Source organism: Onychostruthus taczanowskii, unplaced genomic scaffold (assembly GCF_017590055.1).
Source record: "Onychostruthus taczanowskii isolate IOZ18803 unplaced genomic scaffold, ASM1759005v1 scaffold1, whole genome shotgun sequence".
NCBI lineage: Eukaryota > Metazoa > Chordata > Aves > Passeriformes > Passeridae > Onychostruthus > Onychostruthus taczanowskii.
Window position 1 is genome coordinate 19,510,875 of NW_024496525.1, and position 20,539 is coordinate 19,531,413.

At 46.0% G+C, this 20,539-nt stretch overlaps 1 protein-coding gene across 4 annotated transcripts in view; it reads left to right on the plus strand.

Annotated features, from left to right (window-relative positions):
- The first annotated feature begins 7,402 nt into the window (after positions 1-7,402).
- The window catches only part of ADCK1 (aarF domain containing kinase 1), a 75,421-nt gene continuing 62,284 nt past the window's right edge, over positions 7,403-20,539 (plus strand). Inside the window, exons 1-4 of one of the 4 annotated variants that reach the window (XM_041399469.1) lie at positions 7,446-7,468; positions 9,386-9,502; positions 10,619-10,756; positions 15,059-15,142. In XM_041399469.1, coding sequence (XP_041255403.1) covers positions 10,631-10,756; positions 15,059-15,142 — 210 coding nt within the window. In that variant the 5' untranslated portion in view covers positions 7,446-7,468; positions 9,386-9,502; positions 10,619-10,630. Of the gene's footprint in view, positions 7,469-8,247; positions 8,278-9,385; positions 9,503-10,618; positions 10,757-15,058; positions 15,143-20,539 lie in introns of those variants that run through there. The other 3 variants (XM_041399442.1, XM_041399451.1, XM_041399461.1) reach the window with 3 other exon arrangements.

Sequence of the window (20,539 nt, forward strand, 5' to 3'; positions counted from 1 at the left end):
CTCTATACCCAAACTCGTCATCTTCCGTGGGAATCAGCTTTTGGCTTAACATTGTGGTGACAGCAGCTCTGTCACCACCTCCATGAATGACAGATACTTCCCCTTCTCTCTGAGATAGCTGGTGTCTTATGAGCAATTCGTACAAAGGTAAAGATACAAGACTTTGTCACCCACAATTTATCAATTATTTTCCTAAGCAAAACTCATCTGTCATCCCTTCTACCCAATTCTGTCACTCATTTAGTAACAGTATTGCTGTTGTCACATCTGGCAATATTGCCACCTGATTCAGGAGCCTTCTTTCCCCCTTAGAAGTTGCCAAGGCTTCTGTGCCCAGCTGTTACACTACTCTCAGCAAAAAAATTGTTTTATCCCTCCTACTTTGACATTTCTCCTTCTTTCTTTGCTGTGGAGTATTATTTAATGCTGTATGGGGGGAATGCATCACCACACCATCACTTCTATCTTCTGCTTATGATGATGTTTTGATTAAAGAATTAGCACTGTGCAACACTTGAATAGGTGTGCCATTGGGGCTGGGAATTAGCTGGCATTCCAAAGCACAAAGGAATCACCAGCAGTGGATCAATGCTGCATGAGGTATTCTGAGGAAGTTACAGAGGAAGGCACACGCTATGATTTATCCTAGTCACTGTTTTCATCAGCTTGCTATCAATATGAAATTTCTATTCATAAAGTCTGTCTATTTCAAAATGAGTGGCAAAATGTTCAGGGGTACTGGGAGGAGAGTCATATGGTGTGAGCTAGATGACTTGGTAAGTAGAACCCATTTAAATGAGCTGTGTTCCAGCATCACATTGTGCAAACACATACCTGTAAGTAAAAAATGTGGGTTAAGTACAGGCTGTGCTGGGAACCAGTGACTTTGAAGAGGACCCATGAGGTTATGAGAGACAAGCAGCTTAGAACAAATTTCTTTTGCTATGAAGTAACACAAAGTCTCATGCAGGCCATGGATGCAGAAGAAGGGATATGGTGAACTCTAGAGGGACTCTGGTCCTGTTCTTCAAGTTCCTAAAACAATTCTGGAAGGTAGAAGAGGGTTAAAAGACTACAAAGGTATTATAAGGCTACCATTAATTGGAAGTGTAGGGGAAATAGAGTAAGTAAATTTGTTTTGTGGTAAAGTTTAAGAGGTAAATGTTACTATTGCCAGATTAGAATGAGGTTAACTCCATTTATCTGCTTTGACAATTAGATTACAAGGAAAAATTACCTGAGTGAGCAAATGAAAACATTTAGTCTATTTTGTTCATTACAAACAATTGAGAGGAGATTTGACCATGTTGTATATGTACCTGTACAAATTAGAAATGCAAGATATTAAACCACTCCTCAATCTCATAGAGGAAGGCAAAGCCATACCCAGTGACTGGAAGTGGAAATTAGGGAAATTCAAGTGAGAAATTAGGTTGAAATATTTAACAATGAGAGTGTTTAACCTTTGAAAAACTGTGGGAGGTTCTCACTTTTCTATCCCTTATTATCTTCTAATCAAAGCTGAAATCCTCTGGGAAGAGACAGTTTCATTACTACCAGATCTGCTTTGGGCAAGCCTGAGCAACCAGGGCCCTCACAGGAACAGTCAGAAGTGGTCACAGCACCAAACCTGACTGAGTTCAAGAAGCATCAGGACAATGCTCTCAGGCACATGGTGTGATTCTTGAGGCGTCCTGTGCAGGGCCAGGTGTTTGACTCAATGATCCTTGTGTGTCCCTTCCAACTTAGCTCACTCTGTGCTTCTCGCAAAAGAAACATTAGGCAAGGAATGGTTCTGAGAATCTGAAATGTATATTCCCCAAATACAAGTCTCTCTCTAAGACAAAAAGGATTAATTCCTTTCTGTTTTTATCAGGATTCGTTTTGACAATATCTTTCTGGAAATAATGATATCAGGTTTCCACATGCATGTCTATTCACAAAATGATTGTGCCAAAATGATCTTTGTTATGGTGAGTAAGGAGCTCAGTCTCTCTGGAGGTCTTGGCATGGCTGGGAGCGGGGACATTTTTAGTTTGATGAGAATATCACAGCTGGTTTTAAGAACATATTTCTGATGCATTCTGAGAAGTCTTTTGGGGTAGGTTTAGGCTGTTAAATCCTCTGTACCTTTTTTATCTACTTCAGCACTTTTCACATTTGAAAATCCAGAATTAAATGGTTAATGAAATATCTTGTAACAAATGAATGTGATGATACAAAGTAATAGAATAAACTATTGTTAATTTCAGATACCGCTATGCCTACTGGTTGCTGCACATAGTCGGATAAAAATAATCAAAATAAACAACTCTTCTTAACTCAAGGGATAAATTATGGACAGGTAAGATGCTAAACAGTGAAAGAGAAGAGATTTAACTCAATAGAAAGGTTCAACCACATCAGCAAGCCCTGTACATCACATTCCCTTAGGCGTTACAGGCAGCACTCAGAAGGAATAATTATAGCTGGGGGAAGAAGATCACAAGGTTTATTAGTGCTTTTGTAAAAAAATCTTTACATTCTTCAAGCCATGTCTATGTTCTCTGGAACAACTGAAATGAAGGGCTGTTTTAATTTCTGCTATTTATTGCAAATTGTAGAAAAGTAAACTTTCTCAGGCAAAAACGTTCTCATGTAAAAACCACAGACTCTGGGAGTGTTTTGCAAAGATCTTGGAAGCATTCCACTTCCAGGTGATAAGATCATTTCATACAGGACATGTTGGCCCCTTGACACTTCCCAACAACCTGCAAGAAGAAGTGGAGTGCCCTTTAGGCACCAACAGTTTTAGCAAATAAAGTAAGGGGAAATTTTTTGCTAACAGAAATTATGAGAGAGAGGTATGGAGGTATGCAATTGTCTAAACTGATACCACACAACAAGGTTGAGCAAAGGCCTTGAAGGAACAAAATACTGGTAGAAGTGAATTTTGCTGCTTGTGTAAAGCCCTGCTCTCCAAGGAGCACATCAGCTTCCATTGTCACATTCAGACTTTGGTGATTACTGAGTCACAGGGACTGAATGACCCTGGGCAATGGGCATGTTTTTTGTTGACACATGTTTTATCCAAATATTGGCTCTGTATGATGGGTAAGAAGATGCGCTGAACATTTTATTGCTGATATAAAGGCAAAATCTGCCAATATCCATTTAAGTTGGACCAAGAATGGGAAAAAAAAATCATAGGATCACCTTCTTTCTGGGACTGTTTTGTTCTCTTTTCCTATGTCTCCTCTCCATACATGAGGAATATCTAGTGCAAGTGAGCCTTTGCAGATATCTTGTCATGTTCTTCATCAAAGGGAATCTGAAAAAGACATCGATTCTCAATAGGGAGGGCTGTTGCTGACCTTCTGTCCTGTCTTCAGGCAGCCTGGCTGTTCTTGCTGCTCCGGTGCTTGGGACAGAGAGGCTGAGCCTTTGGGTTTGCATCTGCAGTGCATGAGATTCACACCTGGGATGCAAATGTCTTCAACAGGAATGAAAAGGAAACGCTTTTCACAGTTTGTCTTTCACAGCAATTTGGGGTAATCTGAGATTTAATTTATTCACCAGTTGAAAAGCGAAGGGAAATCAAGCCAGCATCTTTCTTTCAAGCCAAGGTTTTTCTTGCATAGCCCCGTGCAGGCGTGCACAAAAGAGCTCTGATCACTCTAACTAGGTGCTTGTTCTAATTATAGAAAGATTTAGCGTTGGTTACATAATTGCCCACTGCACATCAGCACACGGCATTGTTATGCTACAAAAGCCTCTTTTTTATTCCCCTCTCTGCAGCAGACCCAGTGTCAGCCTGTTTAACAGAAAGCTGCAAGGAGCAAAACAATTCTGAAGAAACCTCCCATGGCTTTCCCAGGAGAGGCCAGCAAAAACCAGATGCTGACCTGCTCCCTATGCTGGGAGCATTGCCAGCATGTGGGATCTAGCCATCACAGAGAGGACTGATAGCCCGGGCAGCAGTCTTTTAAGCATCCCGGGTAGAAGCAGTGGGCTGTGGTCAGGAATCGGTGGTTGTGCTGAGGTTAGAGTTGCTATTTTTGAATTTTATATGCAATAGCACAGTAACTTTAAATGGACTCCCCACTATTATGCCCACTATCAGCCTGAGCCATGGAGGCTGTGAATTTGCAAAACAAACATCTATTGCAAAACTTACATATGCTTTAGCAGACACAAGAACAGTAGATCTTTTCCCTGTATTTTTAAGTTTTTTAAATTACGTGATTCAGAGTTGTTACTTCACGTTCAATATGTATTTATTTCTCATTTCCTCAGCACTACATCAGGTGCACATCTCCCTGACTCTTTCATTTCTCCTCTTTTCCCTCCAAACCATGAAGTTTCCTTCCAAAAAATAGTCTTTCCTACATAATTTGTAATCATCCCAGACTAAGCTGCGATGCTTCACTGCCCCCCATCAGTTCAAAAGCTCCCATCTGTCCTAGAAGGGAAAGAAACTTATGGGATTGCAGCCAATTTAGTCATCATATGGCTGATGCAGCAACTGGCCATGTGGGCCCTGTATCCTCAGTGAGCTAGCAGGGTAATCACCCTTATCTCTGCCCTTCATAATTTGTAGCTGCTTTGTTTCTTAGACATGATATTTAGCAGCAAGCCCTCACTGTGCAGGCATTGACATTAAGGTCTGCAGCAGAGCACAAGAGAGGAAAACAAAACTGAACTGAAATCGGACGGAAACAAAAGGGGTACTGTGACAGCTTGACTCCATCTGGATGGCATGTGCCAACCAATGCTGCTCTGTCACTCCCCTCCTCGGCTGGACTGGGAGAGACAATAACAAAAGCCTCATGGGTTGAGATACAGACAGGGAGAGATCACTCACTAGTTACTGTCAGGGGCAAAACATGGGGACTGGGGAAAATGAAATGAATTTATTTTGTAATTTATTACCAATCAGATCAGAGTAGAATAGTGAGAAAAACCCCCAAATTTTAAAAAACACCTTTCCCAACTCTCCCTTCTTCTTGGGCTCAATTTCACTCCCAAGTTTCTCTATTTCCTCTCCACCAGAAGAGCAGGGTGACAGGGAATGGGGGTTGTAGTCAGTTCATCACACACAAATGTATATTGCTGCTCCTTGTATCACAGGGATGGAACACCTCACACTCTTCCCCTGCTCCGTTGTGGGGTCCCTCTCTTGGAGAATCCTCCACGAACTTCTCCAGTGTGAGTTCTTCCCATGACCTCCGGCTCCTCATGAACTTCTCCAGCATAGCCTCTCCACAGGGTCAGAAGTCCTGCTAGCAAATCTGCTCCAGTGTGGGCTCCTCTTTTCAGAGGTCCACAGGTCCTGTCAGGTCCTGTTCTAGGGGGTCACAGGGTCACAGCCTCCTTTGGGCATCCACTTGCTCCAGTGTGGGGTCCTCCACACCCTGCAGGTGGGTGTCTGATACACCATGGCCCTCCAAGGGCTGCAGGGGCACAGCTGCCTCATCATGGTCCTCGCCACAGGCTGCAGGGGATCTCAGCTCTGGCCGCTGGAGTATTATGACCCTGAGATTAGCTCAGCTGGTTAGAGAATAGTGCTAGTAACACCAAGGTTGTGGGATTGATCCCAATGTGGGCCGTTCACTGAAGAATTGGACTTGATGTTCCTTCTGGGTGCCTTCAGGATATGCTGTGATCTGAAAATAGCCACCTCCTGCCTCTCCTCCACTGACCTTGGTGTCTGCAAGAGCTGTTTCTCTCACATATTCCCACTCCTTTCTTCTCTGACTGCAATTACTTCTGCACAATAACTGTTCTCTTCTTAACTACACTACTGCAGAGGTGCTACCACTGCCACTGACAGGCTCGGCCTTGGCCAGCGGGGGCCTGCCTTGGAGCCATCTGGTGCTGCCCTGTCAGATGTGGGGGATGCTTCTATCAGCTTTCCACAAAAGCCACCCTGTAGCATCCTCCACCCCCCACAACAAAACCTTACCACACAAATCCAATACAGGTACCCATCAAATGTTCCCAATATTATGTTGATCTCTTAGGAAAATATTTTACACACCACTGTCCCACAGCCAGGGAGAAGGTAGTTAAATCACCTGTACAGCACTCTTCCATGGGGATGACAAACCTATTCATCCAGGAAGAGAGACTTGTCACCAGGATGTTTTCTTGAATGCAATGTCATGGTCTCCTGCACTGGTAGATGGGGACAGGGAGCAGAATAGCCCCCCTGTAATCCAGGAGGAAGCAGTTAGTGACTTGCTGAGCCACTTAGATGCTCACAAGTCTATGGGACCAGATGGGATCCATCCTAGGGTGATGAGGGAGCTGGCATATGAGCTTGTGAAGCCTCTCTCCATCATTTACCAACAGTCCTGGCTCCCTGGGGAGGTCCCAGATGACTCAAGGTTACCCAATGTTAACCCATCTGTAGGAAGGGCCAAAAGGAGGATCTGGAAAACTACAGGCCTTGCAGTCTGACCTCAGTGCCTGGCAAGTTTATGGAAAAGATTATCTTGAGTAAAATCACACTTGATCCACAGGATGCCCAAGCAATCAGACCCAGCCAGTGTGGATTTTGAAGGAGCAGGCCCTGCCTGACCAACCTTATTTCCTTTTAGGACCAGGGGACCTGCCAGCTATATGAGGGGGAGGCTGTGGATCTTGTCTGCCTGGGCTAGTGAAGGCTCTGGAGCACAAGTCCTACGAGGAGTGGCTGAGGGAGCTGTGGGTGTTTAGCCTGGAGAGGAGGAGGCTCAGGGGAGACCTTACCACTGTCTACAACTACCCGAAAGGAGGCTGTAGCCAGGTGAGGGTTGGCAGCTTCTCCCAGGCAACCAGCAACAGCACAGGAAGACACAAGCTGTGGAAAGGGAGGTGTAGGCTGGACATTAAGAAGAAGTTCTTCACTGAAAGGGTGATTAAATATTGGAATGGGCGGCCCGGGGAGGTAGTGGAGTCACTATCCCTGGAGGTGTTTAAGAAAAGACTGGCACTTAGTGCCATGGCCTTATTGACAGAGTAGTGTTAGGTCATAGATTGGACTCAATGATCTTAAAGGTCTTTTCCAACCTAGTTGATTCTGTGAAATAGAATGTGAAATTTAAGTGTGAAATTTAATTTAAATGTGAATTTTTTTTTAAGAGCACAGAAGATGGGTTTCCTGGGAGCCCCACTGACAAAGTGAGATTGCGTTACCTTGCAGTTACCGAAGGGGAGCAGGCAGCAATCCTGCAATCCGGAGTGCGAACTGCGACTTCCCCGCAGCAAGGGCGGAGGCGTCAGCGCAGCCCGGCACCCAAGGAAGCGCGGCGCTCCCCCGCCAGTCCCCCGTGGGCTCGCCCAACAGCCGCCCCTTGCAGTCCCACCGCGCGCCCGCCCCTCCGAGCTGCCGTTAAGGGAGACTACGTTTCCCGGCGTGCCGCGCGAGCCAGGGCCGTACCGTGTGCGAGGTGGAGGGGGGAGCGGCGTGGGGCGCGCGCGAGTTGAAGTGCCGGCGAGGCGGTCGGTAAGTGCCGCTCCGAGCGCCGGCGGAGCGCCCGGGCCGTCCCACCCTCACAGCCCTCACAGCCCTCGCGGCCGTCAAGTCCGCGGCGGCGAATGCCGCCCGCAGCTGCGGCCCCGGCGGCGGGGACTCGGTTGTCGCAGGGCTCGGCGAGGCCGGGACTGTTCGTGGAGGCTGGAGCGGCGCGGGGCGCGGAAGCGGCTCCGAGAGACCCGGCCCGGCCTGAAGAAGAACGGAGAGCAGGCGGCGCCGGCCCCTTGCGTCCTTCGCGGGCTGATCTCGGGCGCGGCGGCGGACGCGGGCCTGGGGCCGGAGGGGCCTGGCCGGGGCTTTGAGCGGCGCTGGCCCCGCTGTCCTCGGGGCGGTCAGCGGTCGCCGCCGCTCCCCGGGCCTCGGCAGGTGGCGGTGGGGTCACCTTCGGGGCTCTGACAGGGAACCAGCGCCGTGTCGCAGGGCTCGGCGAGGCCAGGACTGTTCGTGGAGGCTGGAGCGGCGTGGGGCGCGGAAGCGGCTCCGGGAGACCCGGCCCGGCGTGAAGAAGAACGGAGAGCGGGCGGCGCCGGCCCCTTGCGTCCTTCGCGGGCTGATCTCGGGCGCGGCGGCGGACGCGGGCCTGGGGCCGGAGGGGCCTGGCCGGGGCTTTGAGCGGCGCTGGCCCCGCTGTCCTCGGGGCGGTCAGCGGTCGCCGCCGCTCCCCGGGCCTCGGCAGGTGGCGGTGGGGTCACCTTCGGGGCTCTGACAGGGAACCAGCGCCGTCCCGGCTGCCCCTGCTGGGAACAGGAGAAGCCTAGCTGAACGTGAGGGACACTTAGGTGTGCCAAGTTGTGTGAAAGTCAAAGAAGCCACCTCACTTAGGTGAAAAAAGAGATGGAGGTGATCTATCAAGGCAGGGCTTAATAATGAGAGGCAGTGACATCCCAAGGCTTGTTTCACAGCTGACAGGGCCCTTAAGATATCCCTAGGGGTGTCGTAATGGCTCATTTACATGGAAAAGGCTCCTCTATACCTTGTGCAAAACTTTGAAATGCAATTTGCTTTAGAGAATTCTATTTCTGTACGTCTTATTGGAGAGGTTTTAGTTATTCCCTTTTTATTGCTACAACACGCTAAGCATGAAAGCAGGAACTTTCTTGCTGAAAAATTCATCTTTGCTGCCTGTTTATTTGCTGCCTAAAGTTCCCATCTTCTGTTTGTGACGTGCAGCTGGCGGGTATGGCAATAGATGTGATGTTACAAACTGCAGATTATAGCTTCAGGTAGGAATAAGATGCAAGAACAGATGGACCTGCATCCTGCTTTCAATAAAATGTTCTTTTAGTAGTTGAGAGAGTGAAGGAAAAAATAATGAAAAAGAGAAGCATATTTTCTGTTAAGAAAATGTCACTGCACCTATCACTTTTCAATAAATGAAATTTTACAGAAATATACGAGGAACAGCAATTGTTTAATTAAAATACTTGGCAAAAAATGACTTTTGAAGATGACAGAGGATACAAGAGATCTCTGTACAAAAAAAGATTGGTCCTGCTGGAAGAAACCCCAAAATTTCTAGAATTCCAGTGAGACAGGGGAGGGAGGGTGACTTTTTTTGGGGGAAGTGTGTGTACATTTGGCTGCAGTCAAGAGCCCAGGTTTATTTTCTGTTGATCATAGTTTCAAAGGAGTCCTGGTCAGCCAGCTACCCATTCTGACAGGAGAAAGAGCTGGGTTGCTGCAGGCAGCTGTGACAGACACTGACAGAATATGTCTCAGCTTTTCTGCCTCACAATTACCTAGGGTTTGTAAGGAAATAATAAAGTTTAGCTAAGGTTCATGTACAAAGGTCTCTTGTGTTAGATAGCTTATTTTGGTGATTGTGTTCTTGTGAACTGTTTTTGAAAGACATGACCTATGTCACTGCATGTGTTTTTTGGTTACAAGGCTCCGAGAGGAAAGGCACAAGCCAGGCTGACCCTGCTAAAGCTTCACAATGAGAAGCAGGCAAGTTTCTCAGTCAAGCCTAGGAGTGCGAGGATTAGTAGACTCCATCTTAATGGGGTAAGAGCCTGCACTGTGTCAAGGGTGCTCTTGAGAGCTTGCAGAGAAGTGACAATACCTTTTGATTTATGGTAGAAGCAGAAGGAATGGTCAGTCATACTTTCTGCCCAGTACCAGCCGTAGGGAAAGGAAAGAAAAATGTACCTAATTCGTTGTTACTTTTTTTCATATCTGGGTCCTCTATGGTGACATAAAGAAATGGAAAATATATATATTAACATGGAATGAGGTACATGTTTAAGGTACTTTATATACTGCAAACAATGAAATTAGTGATCCAAAGTGCTTAGTGTGGGAAATGTGTTCATTCCCTACCCTTGTCCCACAGAAAAAAAGTGGTTGAGAAGTGTCTCACCTGAGACCTGTGCTGGGCCTGTGACAGAGCTAGGAATAGGCTGTAGATTCCTGCAGATGACTGTTCTGCCACTATGTTTCCTGTCTGGCACTTGAATGGGGTGGTGATCATGAGAAACACATCTCACTTGGTCACTGATAGGTCTCCCATCTGCATTCTCTGTGGTTGTCTGGCACTGACTGCTGGAGTGGCATACAACCTCCTGTGATGCCTTACCTCTTCCTAGACCTCTCATCATCGGTGTGGAACTTTTAGAACTAGCCTGGCAGAGTTTCTAACAAGCTTTGGGTGTGCTTGATGTTGTAAGACTCTTTCTAAACCTGGGTTTTTTGTATCATCTGTTGTCTCCTTAAAATCTGCCTATGCTGTGATGTCTTCGAAAATTTGTGTTGAAGAAGTGCCTGTTGGTAGGATCAGAATTGACTTTTGGTGATCTCATGCTTCGTTCTGTCTCCACCTGTTGTGTCTCCTTAAAAAGCCTTTGGGATCCTGAACAAATGTTTTGTTGCATTTATGCAAGGTCTGTCAGTGAGTTACTTCTGGATTTGTGGTCTGTAGACCCTGTTGAGTTAAGAATAGCAATGAGCAACTTACCCTCAGTTGCTGGGTGGTTGTTTGAGCTCTTGGCTGGGGGCAGCGCTAGCAATGTGTCATTAGGAATGGAGCAATTAAAACTTGGATTGTCAGGTCCTCTGGGGCTGTGGGCATCAGGTCACTAAGTCCTTATCAGATGTTACAGTTGCTGTTTTGTATCTTGGCAGGGTTCATCAGTCATGGCACTAAGGGCCTTGAAATTTGCCTCATTGACAGCAGCTGCTTCTGGCATCTATCTGTATGGAAACAAGTTCCTGGATCCTAATGATTTTGGAGTTGTTCGTGTGGGCCGAGCCATTGCCACAGTAAGTTCTACCATAGCAATGTGCAGGAAGATTCCTAGATAGGTAAGGGAATTGAGGTTCACAAGAACTTGGGATTTTCTTCATTCCCTGTCTGCATTTTCAGCTGGCTTAGGAAATCAGAATGTCTGTGGGGAGCTTCAAGTTCTTGACACTGTGGGGAGAAAGGAGGTGGAAGCATGTGAAGAATACAGCTGTTATTAGCACATTTTAGAAAGAGAAAAACGGAGATACTGAGAGCTGTGACTGTTTCCCTGGAGAGGGTGGGATCTTCAGAGCAAGGGCTCACTTTGGGCCCACATTTCCACCCTTCAAGGTCAGTCACCCAGGTGTGGTGTCCTGCTGCCTTTTAAGAGTGACTTAGGTCAAACCCTCTTCTCTGCATATGCCATTTTTACATTTTGTTATAAGTATCCTGGTTGTGTTGGTAAACTAGGGTAACCATTGCACTAGGACCCTTGGTAGGAGATTTGGGGAGAGAAGGACTGCTCTTTTGAGGATCATTCTCAAAGCAAGAGTAAAGTGAGGATGGGTGATTACATACTTCCGAGATTGGAGTGATTTCCAGATGTGTAAAATGAATGCTGTGTCTGCCTAGCATCACTGATATTTCTCATAAGACTGGGATTGGAGAGCGCTGCCTTCTCCTTGACACTGTTCACTGATGAATCCATGAACAGCCAGGAACATGGAGAGCAGAGACTCTGGAGGGGGTATCAGTCTCCCCTTACCTCACTTGTATTATACATCTGTCACTTCAGGCCACTATCTCCATCATTTACAGACCCCCAGTGGTAAGCAGCTGTCTGTCTGCATTTTCTGTGACTTTTAAGCACTTTGTTAATGAGTTTTACAAGGAGTCGGCTCCTGAGGGCAGATGCAACAAGAAACAAGCTCTGTGGGTTGGCTCAGGTGCCGTGTGTGTGCAGCATCATAAACTGCTGTGAAAAATGGATGTTTATTTTGAAAGGGTGAAGACAGAAATACAAACTGTAATCTTTCCTTCTTGCTTAAAAAGTGCTAAGCTTCACGCTTTTTCCCTGACCATAAGGTAGTGCTGCCTGGTGGCAGGGAGCAGCCCTTTCCCTTTTAAAGCACAGGAATTTGAGGCATGGAGAGGGAATACAGCTTCTTGTTGCTGGAAGAGAATCTGTTATTCAGGGTGTTTGGGTTCTCCAGTGTGTCCTTGAGTTCTGCCTGCTTGACTAGTGTTTCTCAGTCTTTCTTAAGCCACTGTTTTTGTGGTAATCTACTGTTTAAGACAAAAGTAAGTGAGAAGTTCCAGTGATGAGGCTGTGTAGTTGGTCTGTGCTTTGAGTGATGGTAAGAGATTACTTTTCTGAAGAATAGGAAGTAGGGGAAAGGAAATATTCTTTGCTTTAGATGGTGGCAAATCACAGACATGCCTGACTTTCATGTTCTCTGCCTTCAGGGAGGTCACAAGTCATTGGCTATAAAGCGCTTCACTGGTCCTGCTCTTAAATGCTTTAGAGGGTTCTGTACCCATAGCTGCAAGCAGTGACCCCAAAACCAAGTTACCAGTTCTCAGTCTTCTGTAGGTGATGGCAGCATGTGTTTAAATCTGTGTGTATACTTTTAAAAAATAATGTTCTGTCTCTTTCTGAATTCTCAGTTTCCTCTGGTATGTATGACTGCATGTGTTTGAGTTGCTTCTGAGAGATTCTTTAGTCTTGCTGCACCAGTGACCTCTGCTTCCCTGCTCATTTTTGGACAGTCAGAAGTCAGCTCTCTTCTGAGCACAGGTAGCTTGAACTGCTGTCATTCCTTAGCCATGGACCAGGTGAAGCCAATAGTGCAGACATGTTTACCTCTGAGAAGCTCAGCTTTGGGATTATTCTTTTTGCAAGTGAAAGATCAATCTCTGTAGCAAACAAGTGATTTTGGATATTGGATATTAGTGACATCTACATAGACCTAAAATATCTGTCCTTCAGTCTAGCCCTGCCCTGGCTTCTTACCTGGGTGCTTGATTTCATCATTGAACCATGGTCAGGCAAAAGCAGACTGTAATGAAGAGACTGCAATTCTTAAGAGCTAATAAGTTCAGCAGCAGCAGACACAAAACTTTAAGACAAGTTACAGTGAGGCAAACAAAACAAAAGCCTGGAGAAAAGAACACATGAGAATCAAGGAACCTGACGTACAGCTATGAGATTCTGGGCAGATTTCATCTGAGTTTGTTTAGAGAGATTTGAGTCTGGTTGTATTTTAAGCGTGTTGGTTCAGTAGTTCTTTGCAGACTCCAAAAGACACTTGATGAAGCTCACTAGTGGAAAATTTTTTTTTAAGCCTCTGTTTAGGGAATTGGCTCTTATGTATGGGTAGACAGCTATTCAGGGGGAATTGTGTCATTGTGCTATGACTTGGTAAGATCTGAGGATAGCTTTAGGAGCAGTGGAAGAGTGTATAGTGTTGAGAATTCATTGATACCAAGTGGGATATTTAACACTGGGCCAGATGCAAGCTCAGTGAAAGTAATCTGGCATTTGTAAAGGGAGGGATTGCTTGATTTTGTGTATCTTTTTATAACTCCAAGCTTCAGTCTCACACAGTAACATGAATGACAGCACTAGTCTTGGGTGAGAACGAAGTCAGTGGCGTGGGCAGCATCACGCTGCAGAGCGTTTCTGTATTCTGGTAAAATTAGAAACTGGCAGAGCTGTTGTGCATTTGCTGTATTCTTTTGAGAGTATACCAGTTGTTTTGGTTATGTGAAAGGAACATTCTGTGCAGTAGCTAGACACTGGGAGGGATTTGGCAATGTCAGAGTTGCCTATCAGGATCATCATAATATTAATTTAGTGTTTAAGATTACAGTGTAATTAACAACCGCTTAATTAATTCCCTCTTCCTCTGTAATGCAGGCCAATCTGTTAGCTGCTTCTTTTTGAGTTGGAGGTGATAATTACCCTTGTGGACCAGAGATAAAATAAGAACCAACTCAAGCCTTGATGCAAGACTGATTCGAACCTCCCTCCACTTCAAAGTTGTTCTTTGAGGTTGTGAAGATGCTTTGAAAAACTTTTCTTCTGTATGGTCTCTGTAGCTGTGCAGCTCCTCAGTTCGCCAGGGGCAAGAGAGCCTGAAAAGCCAGAAAAAAAAAAATTTGCTGTGTTCAGTTTACAATTTGGAAATCAGGAAAAATGAGAAACCTAACCTCCACAAGGAGGGGGTGTGTCTGTTTGTTACTGAATCCCAGCTTGGTCCATTCTTGGATGCATTTCTGAGCTTTTGACTTTTTTTCCCTATTGTCAATTCTGCTGGCTTTGTCTCAAACCATGTTTGCTTCCCTTGCCTCCCTGGCTTTCATGATACATTAACTGTACTTTGTGCCCTTCATGTTTATGGTGAAAGGTGGGGCTAGTATCCTGTGCCAGAATTGAATGCTACCCCTTCAGTAGGGAGATTTGAGGAAAAGTGCCTTTCAATGGGAGTTACACAAATGGTTCTTCACGGCAAGGATCTTGAAGTTCAAATGGCACATCAGTGGACAGGCTCCTCTAGGTGTATGTTCCCTTCTCTCCCTCCAAACATGACCTGTATGTTTCTCTCCCATTCACTGATGTTCTGACTGTGGAAAAAGAGGAACTTTAGTGATAGGAATTGTGAAATACCCTAGATCTATTTTCAGAAATCATTGAAGTCACTTAAGAATATAATTCCATTGTCTGTGGCAATGTCTCAATAACAGGCTTGAGCTGGATCCCATTGAGCTGGATCCTGGCTTGGCAATTGGGTATTCAGCCCTTTGGCCCTAGAGTCCTTTGTGCAGTTGAATATGCTCAAAAGTACTGCTGCTTGTGCTAATCTGAGTTTGTCTTCGGTCACTCTGTTCCCTGCTGAGCCTATACACAGCAAGCTGGTTAGGCAGTTTGGAGCTATGAAGTGTGGGATAACTGATGGGGCACAGAGTCTGGATGACCTCTGTTACTACCAGCAGACCTTACTGTGGAAGCCCCACACAGCTGACTGAAGATGGGAGTCTGCTGTGCAAGGTGCTGTACAGAGATTAGGAAAATGCTTTGAGCATCTCAAATAGAAGATAGTATAGGAGTGTCAAGTGTTGCTTACATATAGCTACATATCAGTGAGGCCCCTGCACTTATTTTTATAAGTGTTCATTGAAGTTAAATTATTTTCATTTAATTTATTAATGAGTCTTTTGCCATAGGCTTCACTGTGGAGTCTGAACTTGAAGCCTAAGGTACATGCATTCTCTTTAACAGAAGTCTTATTGTTTTGGTAACTGTAGAGCTTGCTCAGCATTTCTGGTCTCATTTGCAGACGGCAGTTATCACCTATGACTACCTCACCTCTCTTCGGAGTGTCCCGTACGGATCGGAGGAGTATGAATTCCTCAAATCACAGGTAGGTAATAGCACTGAACTGCATTCCTTGGAAACTGCAAGGTACAGGTGTGTTGCTGTAATGCTGTCATCTTAATAATTCAATATGCTTTCTACTAGATTGTTAACAGCAATATTAGATAACAATCCCATATTAGGACTTGTATTGCCCAATGGAGAAGGTCTTTTGTGAAAGGTAGCCATATGCTTTCAGTGCTCACTTAAGTCCAGTAGAGACTCAGGTCCTTGATGTATTCATTTGGGCTCTGCTGCCAGATCTCTGCTGCCCAGACTGGTTGTGTGGTGGTCAGCTGCTGAGAGTGGCCTGGCGGTGCTTTCTTATTCTGCATATTGTTTGGTAATGGCCATAACATGAAGGCTGACTGATTTAGGTAAAGGAAGTGTGTTGAAAAGGAAATAATAGAGATGAATCAAACTTGCAGATCTCTGAGGGAATGAGAATTGTGCAAAGCAGTGTACATCTCATTGTGAAACACACTGTTGTGTTTTGATATCAGTAATTAACAATAGTAGCAAAGGCATTTTTAGTGAGAACGAAGACAAGCACCCTCACTGCTCCTCTCAAGTCTTGTGCTGCACCTTTCATTCTGGCCTATCACCCTATAGTTCATTGAGCTGTGAATGACACTTGGTTTTAGTTGAGTGCATGTGATGTATGTTAGCCAGGGTTTCTCTGCTATTTGAGTTCAAGGGCTCTTTGGTGTGGGAAGTACATCTTGTGCCAGATTAGGCCAGTCTGCATAGTGTGTTTGAAGTAAGGTTTTTAGCCTCATTTTTCTTCTTGGTACATGTAGGATTCAGGCCGCTGATGTGGTTGGTTATAATGCATGGAGTGGTGCTCTCCAGGGATTCTCAGACTGGAGGGACTATAGAGCTGGAAACAGCCTTGACTAAGGTAGAAATCAGTGATGTTGGACTCCAGCATGCTTTAGTATTTCTCTGGCAGAAAATCCACATCATCAATATGGTCTTAGTGTATCTGGAATGGTTTGCAGAATGGCTTCCTTGGGCTTGTTCTCATCCTCTGCTGTCTAAAGATGCTAAGTTATTCTAATGTAGGTCTCCATCCCAAGTGAGTGGCACTGATGCCCTGGCATAAAATGGAGATAGGCGTGTTGGCATCTGTAGCATCACTGCCCATGTCTCTGCCCTGAGCCTTTGCAACCTGGTTTGCAGAAGGGCTGCATGTAGCTTCCTTGAGTGATACCCAAGTTGTGGAGTTATCAGTACTGTGGACAGCTTATCATTTGGCAGAATTTGTAGCAGCTGTTGCAAATTCCTCACCTTTTGCCGTGTATCTCCATGGTTTCATTAACCTCTGTTATGTGTGTTTTGATGATTTGTCAGTCCACTCTCCAAGCAGCCAAAAAGGACCCTGTTTGCTAGCATTGCACAGAGCTGTGGCCTCCCTGCTTGGCAGCCAGGACTAGCTGCCAGGACTAGTCAGCCCCTGCATGAGGCAGAGCCAGGGGCAAGCACAGCATGCCAGCACGGCCAGCACTAGCCTTCAGCTGCATAAAGGGCATGAGCTGGGAGATAGGAGGAAACTGGCACAGGCATAGCATTAGTTGGTGAAACTTGTTGACCCGTGGAGTCTAGTCCTGGTGGACTCCAGACAGATGTTATGGAGTGCCACCTCTGAGCCTGGCAGGAACAGCACTTGTGGGTTCTTCAGCAACATCCCTGTAGAGCTTGTGCTAGTGAAGCATCAGTTTGGCATGGGAGATACTTTGGACGTGGGCAGTTGCACACCATACTTTATCTCAGTGCAGTTTTAAGTCGATGGCAACCAAGTCTTTACCACCTTACAGCTCTTTTAACTCTTTGTAGAAGCTGATTTTGTTGGTCTTGTACTAGCTCAGAATGACTTGTAAGAAGTTGCCTCACTTGAGTTGGTACTTAAGATTAGTCACTGGATATGGCCTAGAGGATATGAATGCTCTGTCCAAATAAGTGTTGCCCAAATAAGTTTTAACAATACTTACAAGACGTTGCTTCTGCTAGCTTCTGTCCTGGATAGATCTCTAGTACTCTCTGCCCTTCATTGTACTCTCTTTGTTTCTGTCCTTCTAGTGAGGCCAGCTTAATCTGCTTTTCACATACTGAGAGTTTGTAATTTTCTTGTCAGCATGTGTATGAATTAGCTGCTGACTTCCAGATGCAGTTTTGGTGCTGTGCCTAGAAGAGAGACTCTGTGAGGCAGGGTGTGTCTCTGTGTGTGTGTGTGTGAGTTTTGGTGACCATGGGACTGCTGATAGTGCCAAAAGTTCTGAATCTGGTTTTTGTGCCTCTGTCTCCAGTGTTCGGGTACAGGTGCATATATGTCTGTGATGTGTTTGCAGCTGGGAGTGGAACACCACTTTTTTCTGTGAATCTCCTCCTGGTACTCAGCATACTGGTGATGCTAGTCCAGTGCAAATAATGCTTAACTTCTTCTGCATGGATTCCCAGTGAGAACTGGGGTCTCTAAATTACCCATGGCCTTGCATGAGGGATCAGAAGGTTCAGTGGCAGCACCAGTGTCTGAGCCTACTGGGGCCAAACAGGAACATAGTCATTAGGAAACAATTAAATGCAAAGCAGATTAAGAAGAAAATGGGTTCCCCAGGGACTTTTATCCAGGTTCCTGTGTAGCTCCAAGGAATTATCTTCAATTTTACTATGTATTTCTGTCCCTTGTGGACCAGTTTTGATGCTAATACCCTAAGCCCCTCAGTTCCCGGCATTTTTTTATGGCTAGCAAATGGGCCGTACTATGGCCGAAGTTTTACTACTTTTCATGAGGTTGCAAGCAATAGATGGGAATTCACTGTGTATCCTGAGATTAGTTTGCCACTCCCTGGATCACCTGTCAACTAGGAGATATGAGAACCCACTTGCCAGATGGCACACATTGCTGTCCCTCAGCAACAGCCATTTTTCATTCCTGCCCCTGCCTGAGGCAAAGATGAACCTCCTTATGTGCTTGGGCTTTATGTCCTTCCCAATGGCTGCTTCATTTCACCACTGATGGCTCAACCACATCGGAAATTCAATCTTTCTCCTAAGTTAGGGGTCCTTTCCTGGTGTGTGGGCCCTTTTCCTGCATGTGGTGGTACTGCCAGTGTACTGATGTCAAGGGCAGTTGTCAGTCACAGAATCAGAGAATCACAAGGTTGGAAGAGACCTTCAAGATCATTGAGTCCAACCTGTTCCCTAACACCTCAAGTAAACCATGGCACCGGGTGCCACATCCAGTCTTTTTTTAACACATCCAGGGATGGTGACTCCACCACCTCCCTGGGCAGACCATTCCAGTACTTTATCACTCTTTCCGTGAAAAACTTTTTCCTAATATCTAAACTATATTTCCCTTGACACAGGTTGAGACTGTGACCTCTCGTTCTGCCGGTTGCTGGCTAGAGAGAGACCAACCTCCACCTGACTACAACTACCCTTCAGGAAGTTGTAGAGAGTGATAAGGTTGCCTCTGAGTCTCCTTTTCTCCAGACTAAACACCCCCAGCTCCCTCAGTTGCTCCTCACAGGGCTTGTGTTCCAAGCCCCTCACCAGCCTTGTTGCCCTCCTCTGGATGCACTCAAGCATCTCAATGTCTTTCCTAAACTGGGGGACCAGAACTGGACACAGCACTCAAGACAGGGCCTCACCAGTGCCAAGCAGAGGGGTACAATGACCTCCCTGCTCCTGCTGGCCACGCTATTCCTGATACAGGCCAGGGTGCCGTTGGCCTTCTTGGCCACCAGGGCACACTGCTGGCTCATGTTCAGTCGGCTGTTGAATGGTACCCCCAGGTCCCTTTCTGCCTGGGCACTGTGCAGCCACACCGTCCCCAGCCTATAACGCTTCAGGGGGTTGTTGTGGCCAAAATGCAGGACTTGGCACATGGACTTACTAAACTTCATCTTGTTAGACTCTGCCCATCTATCTAACCGTTCCAGGTCTCTCTGCAGAGCCATCCTACCTTTCAACAGATCTGCACACGCTCCCAGCTTAGTGTCGTCTGCAAACTTACTAATGAAAGACTCAATCCCCTCATCCATGTCAACAAGAAAAATATTGAACAGAACTGGCCCCAGCACAGACCCCTGAGGGACACCACTGGTGACTGGCCGCCAGCTGGATGCAGCACCGTTCACCACCCCTCTCTGGGCCCGGCCATCCAGCCAGTTCCTGACCCAGCAAAGAGTGCTCCTGTCCAAGCCGTGGGCTGCCAGCTTTTCCAGGAGTGTGCTGTGGGACACAGTCTCAACGGCCTTGCTGAAGTCCAAATAGACACATCCGCAGCCTTTCCTGCATCCACCAGGCAGGTCACCTGGTCATAAAAGGAGATCAGCTTGGTCAAACATGACCTACCCCTCCTAAATCCATGCTGGCTGAGTCTTATATCCTGGCCATCCTGTAGATGCTGCATGATGACACTCACTATAAATTGCTCCCTTCTCTTGCCAGATACTGAGGTCAGGCTGACTGGTCTGTAATTACCAGGATCCTCCTTCCCACCCTTTTTGTGAATGGGTGTCACATTGGGCAGCTTCCAGTCATCTGGAACCTCACAAGTGAGCCAGGACTGTTGATAAATGATGGAGAGATTGCAAACTCATCTGCCAGCTCTCTCATCACCCTGGGATGGATTTCATCTGGTCCCATAGATTTATGGATATCCAAGCATCTCAGAAGTTCTCTGACTGCCCCCTCTTGGATAACAGGGGGACCATTCTGTTCCCTGGCACCATCAACCAACCCAGGAGGACAGTTGTCCTGGGGACAAGCCGTCTTCCCACTAAAGACTGAGGCAAAGTCTGCAGTCACTAAGTTCCCTCTCTCATCCAGTAAAGAACAAAGGTTGGTCTTACCCTTCTTTTACCATTAATATAGTTATAAAACCATTTTTTATTATCCTTTACTGAAGTTGCTATTTTAAGTTCAAACTGAGTTTTGGCCTCCATAATTTTTTCTTACACACTCTAGCAGCCCCCTTAAATATTTCCTGAGAGACCTGACCCTCCTTCCAAAGATGATACATCCTCCTTTTATTCCTAAGTTCCTTCAAGACCTCCTTGCCCATCCAAGCTGGACATTTACCTCGTTGACTTGTCTTTTGGCACACAGGAACAGTTTGTTCCTGTGCCCTCAAGTTCTCTGTTTTGAAGTACACCCACTTACCCTGGACTCCTTTATTTTTAAGGGCTGCTTCCCAAGAAACTCCCTGAATAAGTTTCCTAAGTACAAGTAGCCTCTGAAAGTCCAATGTAAGAGTCTTATTGATGTTCCTCCTCATTTCACCAAATGTCGAGAATTTTATAATTTCACGATCCCTCTGCCCCAAGCGGCCTCCAACCACCACATCTCCTACCAACCCATCTCTATTTGAAAACAGCAGGTCTAACATAGTCCTTCC